The 18,888-nt window shown below is 38.3% G+C and overlaps 3 protein-coding genes across 4 annotated transcripts in view; 1 reads left to right on the forward strand and 2 right to left on the reverse strand.

Annotated features, from left to right (window-relative positions):
- Positions 1–1,239, reverse strand: part of LOC137298280 (uncharacterized transporter slc-17.2-like) — an 18,228-nt gene extending 16,989 nt beyond the window's left edge. Inside the window, exon 1 of the mRNA XM_067830464.1 lies at positions 1,005–1,239. The gene's annotated coding sequence lies outside the window, so the exon portion shown is untranslated. The remainder of the gene's footprint in view (positions 1–1,004) is intronic.
- LOC137298281 (phospholipid phosphatase 1-like) overlaps positions 1–18,412 on the forward strand; it is a 22,838-nt gene extending 4,426 nt beyond the window's left edge. The window contains exons 1-6 of one of the 2 annotated variants that reach the window (XM_067830465.1): positions 1,245–1,723; positions 6,961–7,115; positions 7,874–8,160; positions 10,080–10,137; positions 11,215–11,391; positions 13,383–15,609. In XM_067830465.1, coding sequence (XP_067686566.1) covers positions 1,645–1,723; positions 6,961–7,115; positions 7,874–8,160; positions 10,080–10,137; positions 11,215–11,391; positions 13,383–13,526 — 900 coding nt within the window. In that variant the 5' untranslated portion in view covers positions 1,245–1,644 and the 3' untranslated portion in view covers positions 13,527–15,609. Of the gene's footprint in view, positions 1–1,244; positions 1,724–6,960; positions 7,116–7,873; positions 8,161–10,079; positions 10,138–11,214; positions 11,392–13,382 lie in introns of those variants that run through there. The other variant, XM_067830466.1, reaches the window with a different exon arrangement.
- Positions 1–18,888, reverse strand: part of LOC137297897 (tetratricopeptide repeat protein 21B-like) — a 308,763-nt gene that overhangs the window by 186,891 nt on the left and 102,984 nt on the right. The window lies entirely within an intron of this gene.

Genomic DNA, 18,888 nt, shown 5'->3' on the forward strand with positions numbered 1-18,888 from the left:
TAGCATTACACTGCTTTTAGCAATGCTAGCTCTGACGATATCATGGTGGGGAACACACGTTGAAACCATGTTGTGAAAAGGACCCGGATCTTCGTGTGTGTGTGTGTGTGTGTGTGCGTGCGTGCGCGCGCGCGCGCGCGCTCAATTTTCACTTTGTGTGGAACATAATTGCCTTCGGTGTAAGTTTTTTTGAGTTTGTTTGTTTGTTATTATTATAAAGAATGGCGAACAACATCACAAACAGAAACACATACGTATATGTAAGACCTATTCGCATAGGAATAAAAATGTTCAATTATTGTTCAAATTTACACTTATAAGGCACCGCCTTGTGATAGTGTTGCACTGATTAGATCAAATATCATTCCCGCAAACGACAGTCCTAATGTCTGAATCGACAATCGTATATTTGTGTACAGGGTGTATAAATAGTGCAGCACATGTTCCGTGCAGATCACGCCAGTCTTTGTGTGAGGCGAAGCTGTTCGCCTCGGTTAGCGGCCAAAATAAAAAAACACACCAGTGAACACGTTGCATCAACTTTGGCATTCACGTATCAAATTGACGTTGAATTATTTCCGAAAACGACTACGGGTCACCCGAGTGGCGATACAGCATTTAGACCATACTGGCGAATAGAGGTGGGCAACAACCGTGGTCTGTAAACCCCATACAACTGGTATTGGTTCATGGTTATCACATGACATGCGAACTTTCCTTGCGTACTACAGTCTATGACTGAGCATTAATCGACTGGATCAGTATCCAGCGTCCAAAGATAATTTCTAGACTGGGGAGGTACATGACACAAGTTGTTCCGGTACAGAGGACGTCATGGGTCGAAGCATGTGACCGGTAGAATCGATCGCGTCTGCAACACATTACATCAACAATCGGATCGTACTTCCTCGTCGCAGTGCGGCTCGGACGGGAGTATACAGGCTGGTTCCTCGGGTGTTGTCGGGAGTTCGCAACGGGTGAGGAGGTACCTACTGCAGTCTTACCTCACGCAGGCTGTGTTGTCATCCGATCCATGACCATCACAAGGGCCACAGTTGTCGACTGAGGGGGAGTTTCACCTTAAACTTGCAGCACGTGATAACGAGTGGCCTTGTCTGTGTAGCCGGACTCTTGACCTCAAATTACGTAAAAACTATCAGGGCTTACGGTTACCCCAGATGAAATCATCTTGTGATTTAAATTGTCAAAAGACTGCGTATCAACACACCGCACTGTTGTGCACGCGATGTTCGGAGGTTGTGTATGCGGCACTATTTGATTAAACTTGCTTGTCACAGAGAAACGCTTACCGGAAATAATACCGTTACATACCCTTGTGTGTTGACAAACCCGGTTAATTTACAATTAAAGAAGGAACCAGGTAGACAAACTCCACTCTAATCGATGTCAGTAAATGGGGCACACTTGGTGTGTGTCGAGGCATGAGGAGATAAGTGACACACTTCGGCAACATACATATCTCACTGGTGCTTCCTCCACAATATCCCGCCTTATCATGGGCTGGCCGCATGCTCCTGTGATGATGAGAAGAGAGTGTGGACTTTGCTACTAGATACTGCCTGTGTATTGTGGATGTCCTGTCTATGATGGCAAGCTAATGGCCCACGACTATTCAGCAAAACAATGGATATATTTATTTCGCTGTATAACCGTTTTCGGCAGAGCTATGGCCTCCCCACGGACCTATTCACCATTGGAGCAAGTAAGAGTTGTTTCATTCAATTAATCGTGTGTTTGTCATCTGTCAAGTACAAAATGCTTAACTTTCTCCTGTGACTATAGCAAAAAACATGGGAGACAACTGCTTCATGCGTTATTTGATGTACACTGTTTAACTCTGTATATTCATGTAAATGTATGTATTCCATACCCTGAGGACCATGGGCAGAAAATGTTGATATTGCCTAATGGTATGTGCAAATTATCTAATGATTATCTTCTGTAAAGAGGGCATTATGTACTTTTAGGATTGTATATGTACAATTTGTAATGAGTTTGTTTAACACAGAAATACTCGTTACAGTTTTTTGTAACCATCCCTCTGAGATACCATCCTGCAGTTTAACATGATACACTTAACACACTCTTGACCAGTCAATCTCTGCTATGGCATACACCTAAAAAAAATTTGTTGCACACCTAAAGTACGTCCAATTAAATTTTTAAATTAACTAAACATCAATCTGCCATTTATGTGCTAAATCATTAACAGAAACTGTACATGATACAGTATGATATTTAATGACTGACATAAATGTCTGCATTTTTACGCATGGTATCATTTTTGGTGGTAGATGATTTATCTAGATAAACATCAAAATGTAAGAGTGATGTCCCTTTGCTGACATGGTGCATGTTGTAATCTAAGCTTTGTGGGTAGAATGAGCAACCATTTTAGATCATCATGACATGCAGTCTATTAGTAGATTCTGTCTCAGTATTATTCGTTACTCTTCTCTAGTGAGTCAAACAAACCCTCGTAGGTCACTCACTCATTCACTGGATGTGCATGCACCCAAACCCTCTTCGTCTTACTAAGCTATGGTGCTTTGTAGCTTTATTTACACTTTTGAAAAAAAGCGGACTAGTTGTGAGCAGTTTTATGCTGCTTTTAGCAATACTCCAGCATTACATTATGGCAGGTGATGTGGGCGTAACACATTGTGGGGAATCAAACCTGGGTCTTTGGCATAATAATTAACCTTTTACCACTGAGCTACCCCACCACCGCTTGTTTCAACTAAGCCATGAATGAATGCTTGTTTCCCAGCAATAGACACTGGATTCCCCACTCACTGACTCAGGCTCCATATACTGCCTCAGTCCGTAATCAATCTGTACTATGTTCCCCAAATGCTAAGTAAGAGAAAGGGTAAAAGCTATGAAGATAGATAATGGGAAATCTTGCTGAAAGAAACCATTATTCATCATTATCAAATTTATAATAGTTTCATCAATACTATCGTACATTGACTTATTAGGTAGCATACAGTTCGAATTTACTCACAAAATACACAAAGTTAGATTTTTGTTCATGGACTTCTTCTAAATAATGTTCAAGATGCTTTTTTGTAATTAAACCATGTATAGACATGTCACAGCTCACCAGTGGTGTGAAATACATTTTTATGTTTAAAGTGTTTATTGATAATCAGTTGATATTTATTTGCTGGTGGTGGTAGGGTGGAATCAGTTTGCCCAAGCTTATGCTCACAGACACGTATTACACTCAATTTACAGGCAACACTCATCTGTCACATTGCGGTAATATTGCTAAAGCTGTGTAAAACTAAACCCACTCACTCACTCACTTACAGGTAACTTTGTCCATCTCATCTTGTCCCTAGTGTATGCCAAATGTTGTCATTCAGCAAATTCAGTTCCTGAGGTGGAAGGTAGCATTAGTAGTGTATCAAGGTCAGTCACATAGGTGAGATTGTGTGAAGCATGTGCTTCTAATTTTGGACTGATATACTGCACTAGATATGACATTTGTGTCAACAAATTCCCTGATACTGGTAACTGGATGGGCACAGTATCTTGTAGGTTATCTGCGATAATTCTGATCCATGCACTAGCTTAGTGGTTAAAGTGTTTGCTTGTCTAGGTGAAGACCTTGGTTTGATTTTTTACATGGGGCACAGTATGTGAAGCACATTTCTTGTGTTATCCACAGTGATATTGAAGGAGTATTGTTTAAATCGGCATCAAATCCTACTCATTCATTGACTCACTACAGTGGTGTTGCTGGTTGAAAGAGGGCACTAACAGGATCAGCAGTCGGACTTGCTGACTTGACGGATGAATATTGTCGTGTGGATCAATGTTCATGATGTCAGTCACTGGATTTTGGAGACTCGTTTATTTACAGACTGCTTTTGTATAGGTGGATATTGATGAGTGCAGCTTAACTGCAAGTAAACACTATACCACCTCTTCCCTTGTTGAATTATGTTGTGCTCTATATTGAGTACAGGTGTTGCCAAGTGGTTGGTCTGTCTCACTGTCCTGGAATCCGTGAACATGTGGGTTAGAATTGATCTTCAGTGTGTAACTCAAGATCATGCTTGTTGTGAGAGGCGACTGTAGTTAGTTTGTAGTAAAAATGTATCAATGAATTTCACTTTAAACAAAAAGTAAGTCTTATAAAGTGAAATTAAGATTACAAACCCTTGCCAGTTTAACATTCAAATCGCTATTATTGGTTTGTATTACAAGAGAGTAAGCACTTTTAGCAGGGGTTAAACAATCCCGTGGCTTAACGCCTTGGACAAATCAGTTTTCATTTGAGGCAATGAAATAATAGTGTCTTACTTGTCCATGGGCTACTACATAATTTCCGTTTATGTTTTCAGTCTGCAAATATACTTGGATGTCATTTCATATCTGCTCAAAATGTAGCTAATTTCGCAGTGATGAGAAAGTAGGGTTATCTTTCTTTGATATTTATCACTCTAAGATAAATAATCCAGTAAACATTAACATGAAATACTGTGTTGATTTATTCTTTCATAATTTCATCATCATGTCTTTGTCAGAAAAATCAGGGACAAATGGAAAATTAGTCAGGACAATTTTCTTTCTTAAAACACTTTGAACCTGTGAGTAGTTGGGACAGTGAAACAAATGCACGTTTTGAGTGATGACCATTAACTCTAACCAACTCTACGTGTACTCTGTGTTTCAATGGGAAACTGTTGTAGACCTGTATAATACGTTTCATGGATTTTATATACAGAATACAGAATCTGCCATTAATTGTCATCAATAAATAAAGGGAAGTAACTTGAAAACTGAGTATGGCAATGTATTTACAGGAGCATTTTTATATTTTTTCATTCTAAATTGAATGCTCTTATGAATTTGCATTAGCATATTGATGTCTGTTAATTTTGGGCCATGATGATTAATATAAGACCACATTTTGATATAAATTTATATTTTGACCCTTATCATATTGAAATAAACAAACCAATCTCTAGCACCAGACAATCACTGTGACCAGTCTCAAACATGTTTGTGAATTGCAATGAAAAAGTGCTGCTACAAGGTTTTCATAAAAAGATGAGCACATCCTGCTGCTTCACACCACAAACACATGGAAAGCCAACTCTTTGTTCAACGGAAACATAGCAACACAGGAAAATATGATGTATGTTGATGTATGGGTTTCTTGGGATGTCAGTATATTGAAATGTCCGCCACTTGTCAGCTGAAAAGCTTCTTGACACTTAACGAAAGTCTTGACTATTATTTTAGATGTCGAACTTTGCTTAGCCTATAAATATTGTGATGTAATTAGTTGCAGTAATCAAGTGACCCTTACCTTTAGAGTTCATATAGTGTTATCTATGGGACACTATCAATGATGTGGGAGGACAATATATGTATCACAACAGAGATGCTATCTCATCACAGCAAGGTGTATTAGAATGATTTGACAAATCTTTCAAAACTAAGAGCAAATACCCTTGCAGATGTCCATGTAGACACTGCTTTTCTCATGTATTCAGACTTCAGTGTCAGGTAGTCTTTCCTGAACTCACTGTTTGAGTGGAAAATACACACCCTGCCACTTCTTAGTGGGATTCTCTGCTGAATGAAGGACTGTATTCTGTAGGGCCAACTCTTTCTGTCGTACATCTGTGTTTGAGTTTCAGTGACATCAGGTGTTTGATCCAGAGCTTACATATTTCCTATCACAGAATCTGTGGACCTGCCTTCTGGTCTAAATTTTAAAATGGCAATTTAAGCAAATGAAATTACAAGCATTGTATTATACTATACTGAAGGTAGATGAACGTTTTTGTGACTGAACTCAGCAATTAACAAGCTGACAGTACTGATAGGTATACATAGGTTATGTGATGATTGTGATGTCTGTGTGACAAGGATGAGCAAAGTATTTGTTGAAAAGAAGAGGTGAAACAAGAAGGCATTTGTCCTTTGAAGAGGAGCCTTTCACTTGAGTTCTCATCCTAGTGTTTAGAACGTCCTAGATATGGAAGTGTCACCACTTATGCTTCAGAATGCCAGAGCAGAGGTTCGTTCTACAAGTTCACGTCCTCGGTTTTATGTTTAGTTGACCATGAATGCACTCATAGTGTTGATAGGTAAGGAGAATCAAAAGCTTGAGAAAGTAACCAGCATTCACCTCTTTGTACCACATCTTTGTTTGAATGTTTCCACATTGGACTATGGCCATTAGATTGTCATGGGTCAAGTACTGACACAATGCTGTGTGGCATCTGGGTTCAAGTATTGACTTGCATTGAACCAGATAGGTCATAGTATGCTTGTTAGAAGTTGTAGGGATTGTGATGCCATATAATAAGGTCATAGGTCTTTGTCTTACCTTCATGTAAAATACTTTACGTTGTGTCACCCCTCCCAGGAGAGTACCCACTGGAAAAAATATTACACGCTGCTATAGTAGCTGCCAAACTCTCCGCTGAAGAGCTGTGTTGCTAACAATCATATGATGTATGCAGAGCAATAGAGTTTGAAAGCCCTTCAGTAAGCTGTTTTTGTGTCCACAGTATATGTATTTATTTTACTGATGTTAATTGCATTAAGTAAACTGTTGTATACATTGAATCTTTCGCACACTCAGCTTAAACATAATTAACCATGTTTGTAGTAGTTTTAAGCTCATCAGAATATGTTTCACCGAGAGGCAGATGCCAATTTGTCTATGTATTATAGTTAGTACTGAGCCTATTGATCTTCCAAATCTTCCAGGCTCTGAAGAAATGATCAAAGCATACAGTTCTCTTCATTGTTACGTCACAGGGCCCTCAAGGACCCTTAAAAACTGTAACTGAATCGCTCTGACCTCATGTTTGTGAGACGATGTAAAACCCTATTGTGTCTAAAGGTGTAAGCAGCGTGCCGTAATCAGGGGCAACAACTCTGCTAAATGGTACCTTTCCATTTCAGTGTTTGTGGCAGCCATTGCCATCTTCAAGGTCGACGTGACACCGTTTGGGCGGGGCTTCTTCTGCGATGACCAGTCTCTCATGTACCCCTACCATGACGACACGGTCACTATGGTGGATGCTGCTCTCATTGGCGTACTCCCCATGGTGCTACTGGTATGTAATGTTTCAGTGCTTCATGGTTCATTTTGGGTGGTGGGGTAGCCTTATGGTTAAAGCATTCGCTCGTCATGTAAAGATTCTGGTTCAATTCCCAACATGGGTACAGTGTGTCAAGCCCATTTCTGGTGTCCCTATTTTGATATTGTTGGAATATTGCTAAAAGTGGCATAAAACCTTTCCAGCAAACTGAGAAGTAATCAACTTGGATGTTTTCATCTTAACTAATTCCTATATTTTGTATCATGTATAATTGATGGATAATCATTATAATAAACAAACAAATATAGAAAATGAACTGTCAGTTTGAACTGCTCGCATGGTACAAATCAGTGGGTGGCTGTTATGGTGCAACTTCACCGTTAAAAGCGGGTCATTGACTGGTTCAGGTTCTGACACCTTGTTCTCAAATAAGATTGAAACTGTGATTACTCTTTAGCCTAATCAGATCTGTCTTTCAAGTAATGTTCAAAGCCAAGCACCTGGGCATAGATTTTGAAAGCTCTCTTAGCGCTGAGATAGTTATAAGATAATGTTAATGTGTGGCACTTATCGTGGCCCAGATTTCCATACTTTCAGAAAGTATCTCTTTTGCCTACATGTATATGTCAATGAAACTGTCTATATTATTTGTCTGTAAGGTCTATCTTCATTTCCAAGTTGTCAAAAGTGGGGGTGGAAGCATCATTCATGAAGCCAGGTATTTATATCAGCAGTTAAGATCTTAGTGAAACACTCACTCACTCATTTTTCAGATTTTTGCAATAGAGGCCTTAGATGCTTACTTATCAACTGGTCTCAGTTGCAAGCGCACCTTCTTCAACATGTACGGGAAGCTGCTCTTTGCTCAGGTGGGCGTGGCATCTTTTGGCGGGGGCATCTGCTATCTGACAACGGAAGTGGTCAAACTTGTGGTTGGGCGACTACGACCACATTTCTTTGACGTCTGCAAACCTGATTTCTCAAAGATCAACTGCAGTACTGGCTACATTGTTGACTACGTGTGCCAAGGGACAGATGACGCTCTGATAATCGATGCAAAGTAAGCAGAGGCCGATGATGTTAATGCTTTTTTTTTCAAGTTTATTATGACTGCTGCAGGGGATTACGTGTTAGCTTTCTTGGATAAATTTTTAGGAAATTTGTGTGATAACTCTGATTTTATGTCTTCAAAATGATTTTTAAAACTTTTTTTTTTTGATTTAAACCCAATCAGTTCTTTCACTGATCCTTAGCTGTAAGTTTGTTTCAGTTTGGTATCACTTTGAAAGAGACCTAGGCATACATTTTTTCAGTCATGTTTTTTCTGCTTGTGTTGTTTCTCCTTCATGAGTTCTTTTGGTTAAATACAGGCTTAACAAATCAATATCTCACAATATGGCTGTTTGAAGAATGAAATATGTACTGAAGTGGTTTACTGCAGAGTATCATTAGCATGCTGTCATACAGATTTCAATTGCTACTTATTACAGTATTTTTTCTGAGAACCAGGTCCAACAATATAACAAACGGTTTATGTCCAAATCTTTTATTCACAACTGATGTGTCCCTTTCAGTGATTGACAAAATCGCATACTATACATACTATAAACTGTATGGATAGGAAAGACTACCTCACTGTCCAACCTACTGTATTGCCTCTTATGAGCATCGGAGGTAAAACAACTCACTAGCAGTTACGATAATCTCACCCAGTAAGTGCAAAAGCACCAGGCCACTAGTAAACACTGGGTCTGGAACTCAACTGAAAACATATGCACTTATTAGAGGAGATGTGGTGATTGAAATTTATCAGAACTGTAGCATATCTTTTTAGGGCATTAGTATGTAGAACATAGAATATGTGTGTACGATCAGTGTCACTCACTGTCAAACTTGTATTATATTATTGAAACCTGTATTGAAACATGTTGCAATACAATCTTTTGGCTAATATGTTGGGCTATTATAGACACTATATAGAAGTATGTTTTGTCAGTTGTTGAAAAAGGTTATCATTTTTCTTCTGATAACTGATGAGAATAAATTTGTTCATTTTCCATAAGGATTATCACCTTAATGTATGTATAACACCTACATCTAGGTCTCGGTGATACTGCAGAACTGAGGATGTTTTCTGTGTCGTAAATGTTGTTTTAAACCATACCACGTAATAAGATTTTTTCGAAGAGAGAGCCAGATAATTCTGGTGAGATATTTTGGGGGTGCTTTTGTGAAAATAGGTCTTCAGCAACCCATTCTTGCCACGAAAGGGGATTATGCTTGTTTGTAAGAGGCGACTAGTGGGATTAGATGGTCGGACTTACTGACTTGGATGACGTCATTGTATCCCAACTGTATAGATCAGTGCTCATGCTGTTGATCACTGGACTGTTTTGACTCCATTATTTACAGACCGCTGCCATATAGCTGGAGTATAGCTGATTGTGGCATAAAACTTCACTCACTCACTCACTCACTCACTCACTCACTCACTCACTCACTCACTCACTCACTCACTCACTCACACTCATTTGTCCAGGAACCACAAATTATGTTATCATTCAAAACAGGATTTTCCTGTTATGTGCACTGGCACTCAAAATGGCCACACCCATGTTAGTCTGTGAGAACCTGATAACACTTTGATGATGTGCAGAAATAGGTTTTGCATCATTTCAGCTGGTCAAACTTTTGGCATTTATGAATATGTTGTGCATTATTTTTAAGGCTTTAGTTTGCTGCTAGAGCACACTGAAAATATGTCATTAGTGTCATTTCAATATTTACCCTACCATGGCAACCAGATTTTAATTTTAATTCCTGGATTTGGTTAAAATCATGTGGTTCAACCTGCTGACATTTTTTATGGATTTCCCAGATTTCCCTGATGCTTTTGATTTCAGTGTTCAGTCTTTCTTTGTTAGATAACAAGTGAAAACAAACATCATTTAAAGCTGTATCTTTTTTTTTTGCTTCCAGAAAATCATTTCCGTCCGGACATTCGTCATTCATTGCTTTTGCAATGACATATATTATTGTGAGTATTAACCAGCTGATATATAATGCTAATGCTATATATAAGGCTAAATAAAAAAATCGTGAAATGTTTCTCATGCATTGGCATGTCACTTATACTGTACATGTAACAGTTTGTTATTCCTATTTGAAAAATATCATTTTGACTTGGCCATGTCCTGATCATCCATTTGTCCACTACAAGAATGAGTGTCTGTAAAATCGGGTGTCACTGAATCTACAACTCATTAACACGTGCTAAACTTCCCAAGCTGTATATCTGAGAGAAAAAAAGTGTTCCTCCCTCATCACTTTTTTCTATCAAATCGTTTTGGAGTCCTACCGCTGCTGTCACTTTTTAAAAAAATGTGCCCAAGAAACTTTATATTTTTTTTGCAGCCTAAAAGTTCTGTATTGTTTTTATCTCCAGCAACTCATGCTGTTAAATCAACAGTGTAGAAATGGTGCTATTCAGTCCATCTATGTAGACTTGTGGGAAAATATTTCATAGCGCTGCATCAGCAGTAATGTGATGTTTTACTGTGAGTGAGAGAATGAGTGAGCAAGTTTGTATCACCTCAGCAATATTCAGTTAAGATACTCATACAAGAATCACAAAGGAAGAACCGCTCCTGTATATCTGTTTAGAATTTGCCTTCAGTAACCCATGCTTGTCGTAAGAGGCAACTAACAGGTTTGTGTTGTCAGGCTCGCTGGGCTGGTTAATGCATATCATCATATTCCAGTTAAGTACATCAGTGCTCATTAACAATTATTTACAGACCGCTGCCATAATACAGGAATATTGCTGAGTGAAGCTTTACACAACACACAAATACAAGTGAATCCATATATTTGAAAATGTGTGTCTGTCCATTTATATTTGTGTTCATAAGTGCAGCAGTATTGCGGAAATAATGCAAGATGTTTTTGAACCAACTTACCCCAATGATTCAGTGGTTTCATTTTAGAAAATGGAACATTATGGGTAAACAAGAGAACCAGAAGACCATCTGCCATCTTTAAAATTCCAGGGTTGTGTTGACATCAGCGAGACTGATGGAATAGCTTTCTGTATTCTTTGTTATCTGCTCTTCAGATGTATGTTCAAATTCGTCTGGGGAGGAAGAACTGTCGTCTGCTACGAGCTCTCCTCCAGTTTGGGGCTGCTCTAGGTGGTGTATATGTCTGTGTGTCCAGGATATCAGATTATAAGCACCACTGGAGTGATGTACTAGGTGGGGCTATTCTAGGGATCGTCACAAGTGCTTTAACGGTAAGAAAAGTGTTTCAAACTTGATATATCTAGCATATTTCCTTCTTTCAACACCTGTGAGGAACATTCTCCCCTGTTTCAGGGGCGATGGGGTAGTCTAGTGTTTAACTTAAAGTGTTTACTCATCACGCCAAAGACCTGGGTTTGACTATCCACATGGGTACAATGTTTGAAACCCATTTCTTGTTTCCCCCGATGTGATGTTGCTGGAATATTGCTGAAAGAGGCATGAAACAAAACTTGATCACTTCAATGTTAAATATGCTCCACCCAAACACATCCCACCTGTTGTCATGGTGACATTTGTTGTTCATAGAAATCACTTGGATCACATGCTTTGTCGATTATTCTTTTACTAATCATCTTTGGGTGGAGACCATATTGACATTTGGAGAGAATTGATTTTTGGATTTTTCATATTGTGTGTCTATGCACAAATACCATATTATATATAAAGTCAGAATGATGGCCCATAAGAGTGATTACGAAGGATGACAGAGCAGGGTTGTGTTTGGGTAAGATGTTCTTGAAGCTGGAACATCCCGAGAAAGAATATTCACGGATTTATAAAGAAGAAATGCACAGCATAAAACATGGAAACTATTTATAAGTAGATGTATATGCAATATTGAGGAAATTTTGCACTAATACCAAGACAGGATTTTATATTCAAAGTCAATCAATCAGTCTCTTAAGAGTCTTAAATCTTTCAATCAAGTGAAGTGGAGAAAGTGGACAGAGGAATTGCATGAGGGGATCCAGTATGTAATTGGAAATTATTCATGCATATTGTTGGGGATTTTTGGTTATATAATATCTTCATCAACAGATGCTTGTCAGAGGTGACCAAATCATTCCTTGTTCTATGTCTCGGGCAAGCCACATTGATGCCGTTGGCATCCAGATTATGAACTCATCAGTGCACATAGATAGGACGGGTGATTTGGACTGGAACCTTCACATAGAATGCGTCACCATACTTGCTCTGAAGCTCAGGGATAGCCCTTTTGTTTTATTACAACAAAAAAGCAGGAAGATAGGTTTCAATTCAGAAATATTGTCAACACCATAAGAGATTACATTTTATGGCATTCTGTGGACATACGGTGGGTTAGCTAAATGGATTGGGCAGTCACCCATTTTGTGTCATCGTATTATATTGGTTATCACAGGATTGTCTAGTCATGGTTAACATTAAACAGTGATATATCTGGAATGACATAGCATTGAAACCTAGCCAAAGGTGGATCATTGCTCATAATGTCTGCCTGCGGATCATCTGGTCCAAACTTGATTATGTAAAGAAAGCCGTTATGTAGCTGGAAAAGGCAAACACAAACAAACAAACATGGATGTCACTATGCATTGTGATAATTAATTGAAGTCAGTGACTTCAAATTCAAAATGCATTGATGTTCCTACAACCATGCTATCTTCAGGGTATGTGTTCTGATAAGTCTCCACTATAGCCTGGATGCATCTACATCTGAATTTATTACCTCCCTTGACTGGCTTTTTATTCAGTCAGGTGTCTACACTGGGAAGTTGAGCATTCCAACCACATCTCACTTTCTCTCTTTAAATTATCTCACCAATTACACTTGGCAACACAAATGATGCAGAGGTACTCTGAGAGGGGTAGAAGGAGTTCTTTTATATTTTGTAAAAGTTTCAGACTTGCAATTTTGTATGATTTTCCCAAACCTTCGCAGCTGCAATCGCTATCTTTGTTGACAAGCTCTACTGTAATGGCAGCTTAGCTGATTGGGTCCTGTGAAAATGAGGAGTCAGTAAAGGGAGGTAATAAAAGTATTTAGCTGTAGATGTGTCAAGGGTATAGTGGAGATTTATCAGAACGTATACCACGGAAATACTGAGGATGATGTTCCTGTAGCTAGTATAGGTATTCCAAGAGGAACCCACCCAAGGACTACTATTATGAGGAATGGGTAAGTGTGTGTCTCAACTGTTTTATACTTGTTTGTTCACAGGTTCTTTATGTAAATGATGTCAAAAGGATTAACATGGTGGAAGAAACATCTGATGAGAAAATCCCAGTTCCTCTGACAAAACTTGAAAAGACGGAACCAGCACAGTATGAAGAGGTTAAAAGTTCACGAAGAACAGTGGTGTAAGGGAGACAACCCACACTGTGTCAAAGGGAGACAATCCTACAACATAACTGGGTGAACAAAAGTATTGTACCAAGTACTGTGTAATTGGTGAGACTTCAGACATCAATCTATGACAAAACTGCAAAAATATCATCCCTCGTTTGCGAGTTTGTTGGTGGACTTGTCACATGTATATTAAGGGAAAGATAGTCTGACTTTGAATTCCTCATGTCTGCTGGCATGTAGCTGTTTTGTATCTTTGATTATTATTAGCTCATGCAGCATACAGTTCAACTCAAGCAAACATTCCGACTCTTGTTTATATACATATTTTTCTGCATTGTTTGTTTATTGTGTAGTACTTTCATCAGTTTCTTTATCCAAACAGTGTGGGGAACAGTCGGATAATGTGATGGGCGTTCAATGCAGTTTGCATGCATGAACTTAAATATATGCAAATAGTTAATGGGGAAACCTACCAAAATTTGAGAAACTGATCTGGAAATATAAATCTGGAAAGAAAATGATGTTGAACAAAATACCTTCTCTTGATAATTTATTCCTGCTGTTAGTGAAATCATTCCTTGGTTTCTTCGAGTGCTTTGTTACATATGCATTTCACAAGAGATATATTCTAATCTCAAACCCTTATTTGCTGCAAGTCTTGGTTCATCACTCTGTTGTTTTACTCAGAGTAGCACCAATTATCCAGAATTGTTTGGAGTGGGGTTAGGGGTAGGGGATAGCTTAGTTGTTGAAGCATTCATTCGTCATGGCGAAGATTTGGGTTCAATTCCCCACATGGGTACAATGTGTGAAGCCCATTTCTGGGGCCCCCACCAAGATATTGCTTGGATATTGCTAAAAGTTGCATAAAAATAACTCACTCACTCATTCAGAAGTTTTGAGAAAAGAAACAGTCAAATGAAAGGTGCAGCCTTTTATTTTTAATCAGTTTATTTCTTGGAGATGTGTCAATACATCGTTTTTGTCATGAGTAATTAAAGTGTGTTTGTTAATGAGAAGTAATTCTGTTTGTGTAATAATTTCTCCTACACAGTGATAGCATGATTTGGACCAAAGAATATGGTGTTGTGAATTTCCTTATTCTTTGAAAAGACATTTTTATATCGGCTGGTAGTAAATGGATTTTATACAGTTTGACTGCATCAGTTCTTTGCTGTGAAGTTGTTAATTCAGTCATACAGTTACCATCAGAGTCATCTGGTTCATAATGAATGAGTATTCAGTGACATCCATGTTATGAGAATGGAGTGATGTCCCTTTGTCTTGTAAGCTCCTACTCAGGGCATGCTATATCTTTGTTGCAGTTATAGTGTGGACAGTTTTGGAAAGGCTGTTGCTGTTGGGAGCTTCATAAGTGGGCATTCCCAAAGAGAAAATGCTCTGACAGTTGTTTTGCATTAATATTTTCACTGTATGCCAGTTTTGGTATTTTTTTGTTTTTCATAATGCATCGCTTTTTGTGCACAGTTCAAATTCATAGCTTCCTTCACAACAATCTCATATGCAAATACTGGTATATCTTTATGCATTGAAACTACCGATATTTACCAAAAGGTGATAGAATATCATCTTGAGGTTCAATAGAAGTTTTTCTCACCACTGCTGGATCCAAAAATACACTTTTTCTATTTGTGGTAGCCTAGCAGGTTGAGCATTTGCCCATCAAGCTGAAGACCAGGTTCCGTGGGGCAGCATAGAAGTGAAAGCATTCTCTCATCATGCTGAAGACTGTTTGATTCCAGATATGGGTACAATATGTGAATCTCATTTCTGGTGTCCCCCTGCTGTGAATATTGCTGGAATATTGCCAGTAGTTTGTGAATATTACATTTGAGTGGAACCAAGGTTGAATGACATTATGAAAATGGACATGATTACCAAATCAACTGTCAGACCATTAGTGTTAGATTTTAGGTGAAGATTTCAGTGGTGGAGTTCAGATCTTGCCCAAGTAAACTATAGTTGCCAACAGTTTGGGTAAATAAACGCCACTCACTTTGAAACCTGAACCTTCAGTTACACATAGAAGAAATTAACATGCAGCCAAAATTTAGTATGTTTTAAGAACCAAAATAAATAATTTTCTTCTCCAAACAAGAATTCAGTGAAAGGTTGGTGAGCTGCAGATACCAGTTGTGGGAAACATGATTGTATGTTGTTTGTATATTCATTGTTTATTCAGTATATTCTTTGTGACTTAAAAATCTTATCTGAATGTCCTTGTATGTACTGTCAGGATTTGTTATGAGATTATGATTTGTACTATGTCATGTCAGGTCACGTATTTATACCTGAACCCATTTCTGTGATATGTGGAAGAAATGTGAATAACTGTTTTGTCATTACTACTGCAAGTTCTCACAGTATAGTTCTTGTACTTTCACAGTGATGTGTAGGAAGACTTTTGTCTTAATCCATGTCTTGTTTCAAACCATTTGATTATCACACTGTTCCATCATCTCTGTAACACTGTACTGCATTAATGCATGACCTTGACTGCAAAATGTTTATACTGCAGATGTATGCGTATATGATGCTGTTGTGTGTGAAACCTCACATCCCAAAAATCAACATCCACAATTTATCCTAGCAATTGTGACTTCACAAAGCACTAATGTAATCTTACTGCAGTGTTAAAGAATGGGAGTTTAGGTTTACTTTAGTAGAGGTTGCTTCGTGAAAGGATTCCTAACTTTATTGATACCAGCATCTTGTGAATGGCATAGATGAATTGGATCCTTACACTATTTCAAGCTAAAAGTGATTATGGCCAGATGGTCAGAAGTATATTTTCATGGTGTGATCTGACAAACAGCGGATGACAAGGTATGTTATCTAGCCTCATAAGAATGTTGAGTTCTGATTGGTCCATGTGACTCTGATAAAATACCATGTACATCCATCATGATCTGCAAGCGGGAGTATAAAAGTCGTGTACTCCCGCTACGAAAGTCATATCACCCCGCTACACCTCGGTGACAAAGCGAAGCGAGAAAAGCTTGCACCGACAAGCCTTTAGTAACCTGCGGTGCATTGAGGTCAAACAATCAGCTGGTGTCAACATGGCAGCAAGTTGATTCGATGCGTGTTGTTTTGTTTTGACTTAGTGAACACATTCAGCTAGATAAATGCGTTATCACATCGTGTTGAGGGAAATACATGGTTTTATCAGTCCCGAGTAAGGTTGTATTCCCTCCGGCTCGGGGAATACAGCCTTACTCAGGACTGATAAAACCCCATATTTCCCTCGACATGATGTGATAAGTTATATTGTGACAAACTACAGACAAACATTAACATCAGTATGTAGTTGCATAACCTGGGGCACAAACTTGGATGAGTTCAGATGGAGAGGAAGAACAAGAAAATTCATCAGGACCATCCTCTTAGCTAATTACCATCACCTGCCTTCTGGAATAGTGTTAAAAAACTTCCACTATCGGTTGACATAAACCCATTTCTGGAAACTGAATTACCACCAAAGTGATCTGTGTCTGTCACTATGGCCGCCTGATCTTGTCCACAGGATGCTGCCCTGTCATCATATACCATTAAAAAAGGAGGGGATGTTCCATTTTGTGGGCATAGCATTAGCCAATACAATGTATGTGTGTCAAGGTAATATATATCCATACAGATGAAACAATTCCAAAGGAATGGAATAAATTGTCAAATTTTCCCTTAAATTCTCTTCATCATCTGTTTCCTTCTTAGCTTCATAATTTGCATTTTATCAGTCTTGTAAATCTGATATCCACCACTTTTTAAGAATGGTATGTAACTGAAGTAGTTTTCAAGATCACATGACATGTTCGCTCAATCATCAGTCTGGTTAATTCCAGATGTTTTGGTATTTCAGGTTTCTGGGGATGACCTTGAGGTTGATGTTATTAATATACTCATGGTAACAAATAAGGGAACATCTGAAAGTACACATGTTCCTTTATGTATTTCCAGAGTGTCACCCACTCTGCAATGCATACCTTGTGAAGAAACACAGAAAAGAATACTTCCATGTGTTCCCTTATTTATTTCACTGAACATGTCTGTATCCTTGACCTTCCTCAAACCATGTGTAACTGTGAGATGGGAGGTCAGAATAGAACTCCAGTCTAATAGCCAAACATGGAATTGATGGTCATCCTATACTGTAGTAAGTCATACTCTCAACAACTGGTCAAAACTCCATCATTTACAAATTTCAGATTGTGTGTATTTAATTCTGTATGTATTGTGAAATCTTTGCTCTTTAATACAGGAACTAATGTAGACTCCATGTTTAGCTTGTTTTGAATAGTGTTCATGTTTAACACTTTCTGATGACATTGCTCAAAAAGCACAATATATATGTGATACACTTACATAAAGTAAATGTGACATCCTATCAAAAAGTAAATATGACACCCATATATAGAGTAAATGTAACAACACATTTAATAAAGTAAATGTGAAGCCCTTACATAAAGTAAAGTGAGATAATGTTACATACAGTAATGTAGGTATCATATAACTCTAATGGAGATACACGCACTGGATTTTAACTGTGAATTTTTTATACTCGGCGGTGTATTAAAATACTCACGACACTTTTTTTTCCATTTTTCTGAGCACAGTTGAGTATTTTGTGATGTAGTTTGTTTTGTTTTCGGTCATGGTATTATTTTGATATTACCATTTATGAATATGATCCATTGTTATGCAGAATAACTGAACAATAAATTGTTTCCTTTTTGACTGAATGTATGGACCACTGTCATGATGTTGAAATATGAGACATGCAGTTGCTGCCTTGTGACTTTTGATAAGGCAGTTGTATGATTTTGTCTGTACTACACCAGATTGTCTTCGGTTTGCAAATAAAATAACTTTTTGTAATTAAATGGTTCCTTGTTTCTGTTTTTCAGCATGATCGCAACACATCACAGTGTATAGTGTTGTGATTCGGATTCAGTCAGCCAATCGGATTCATTTTAGACTTGGTGTTGTGCGTAGACGTGAAGGTTTGCCTGGACTCAGTTATTTACAATCGTGATGGAGGCAAACCGTATGCAAACGTGACTAAGTTTGGAATTGGTCAGGTTGATAACTGACAAACAAACGCGTACAATTCTTTCCTATTACTTAAGTTCGCATCTATGGTCTCCAGTTTGGTATGAAATTTTGAATCAAATACAATTGCCGCTTGGCTGGAATCAGTCTGAAACCCATACCTTGCCTTATCAAACTTATGGTTTCTCTGAGCATGTGTGGAATAACATTACCACGATATCCTTTACTGATGAAAGTCTTTCGTGTGTGTGCGTGCGTGCGCAAAGAGGCAATCACCGGGATTGGGTTGCCAGACTTGCTGACTTGC

Source organism: Haliotis asinina, chromosome 10, assembly GCF_037392515.1.
Source record: "Haliotis asinina isolate JCU_RB_2024 chromosome 10, JCU_Hal_asi_v2, whole genome shotgun sequence".
Lineage (NCBI taxonomy): Eukaryota > Metazoa > Mollusca > Gastropoda > Lepetellida > Haliotidae > Haliotis > Haliotis asinina.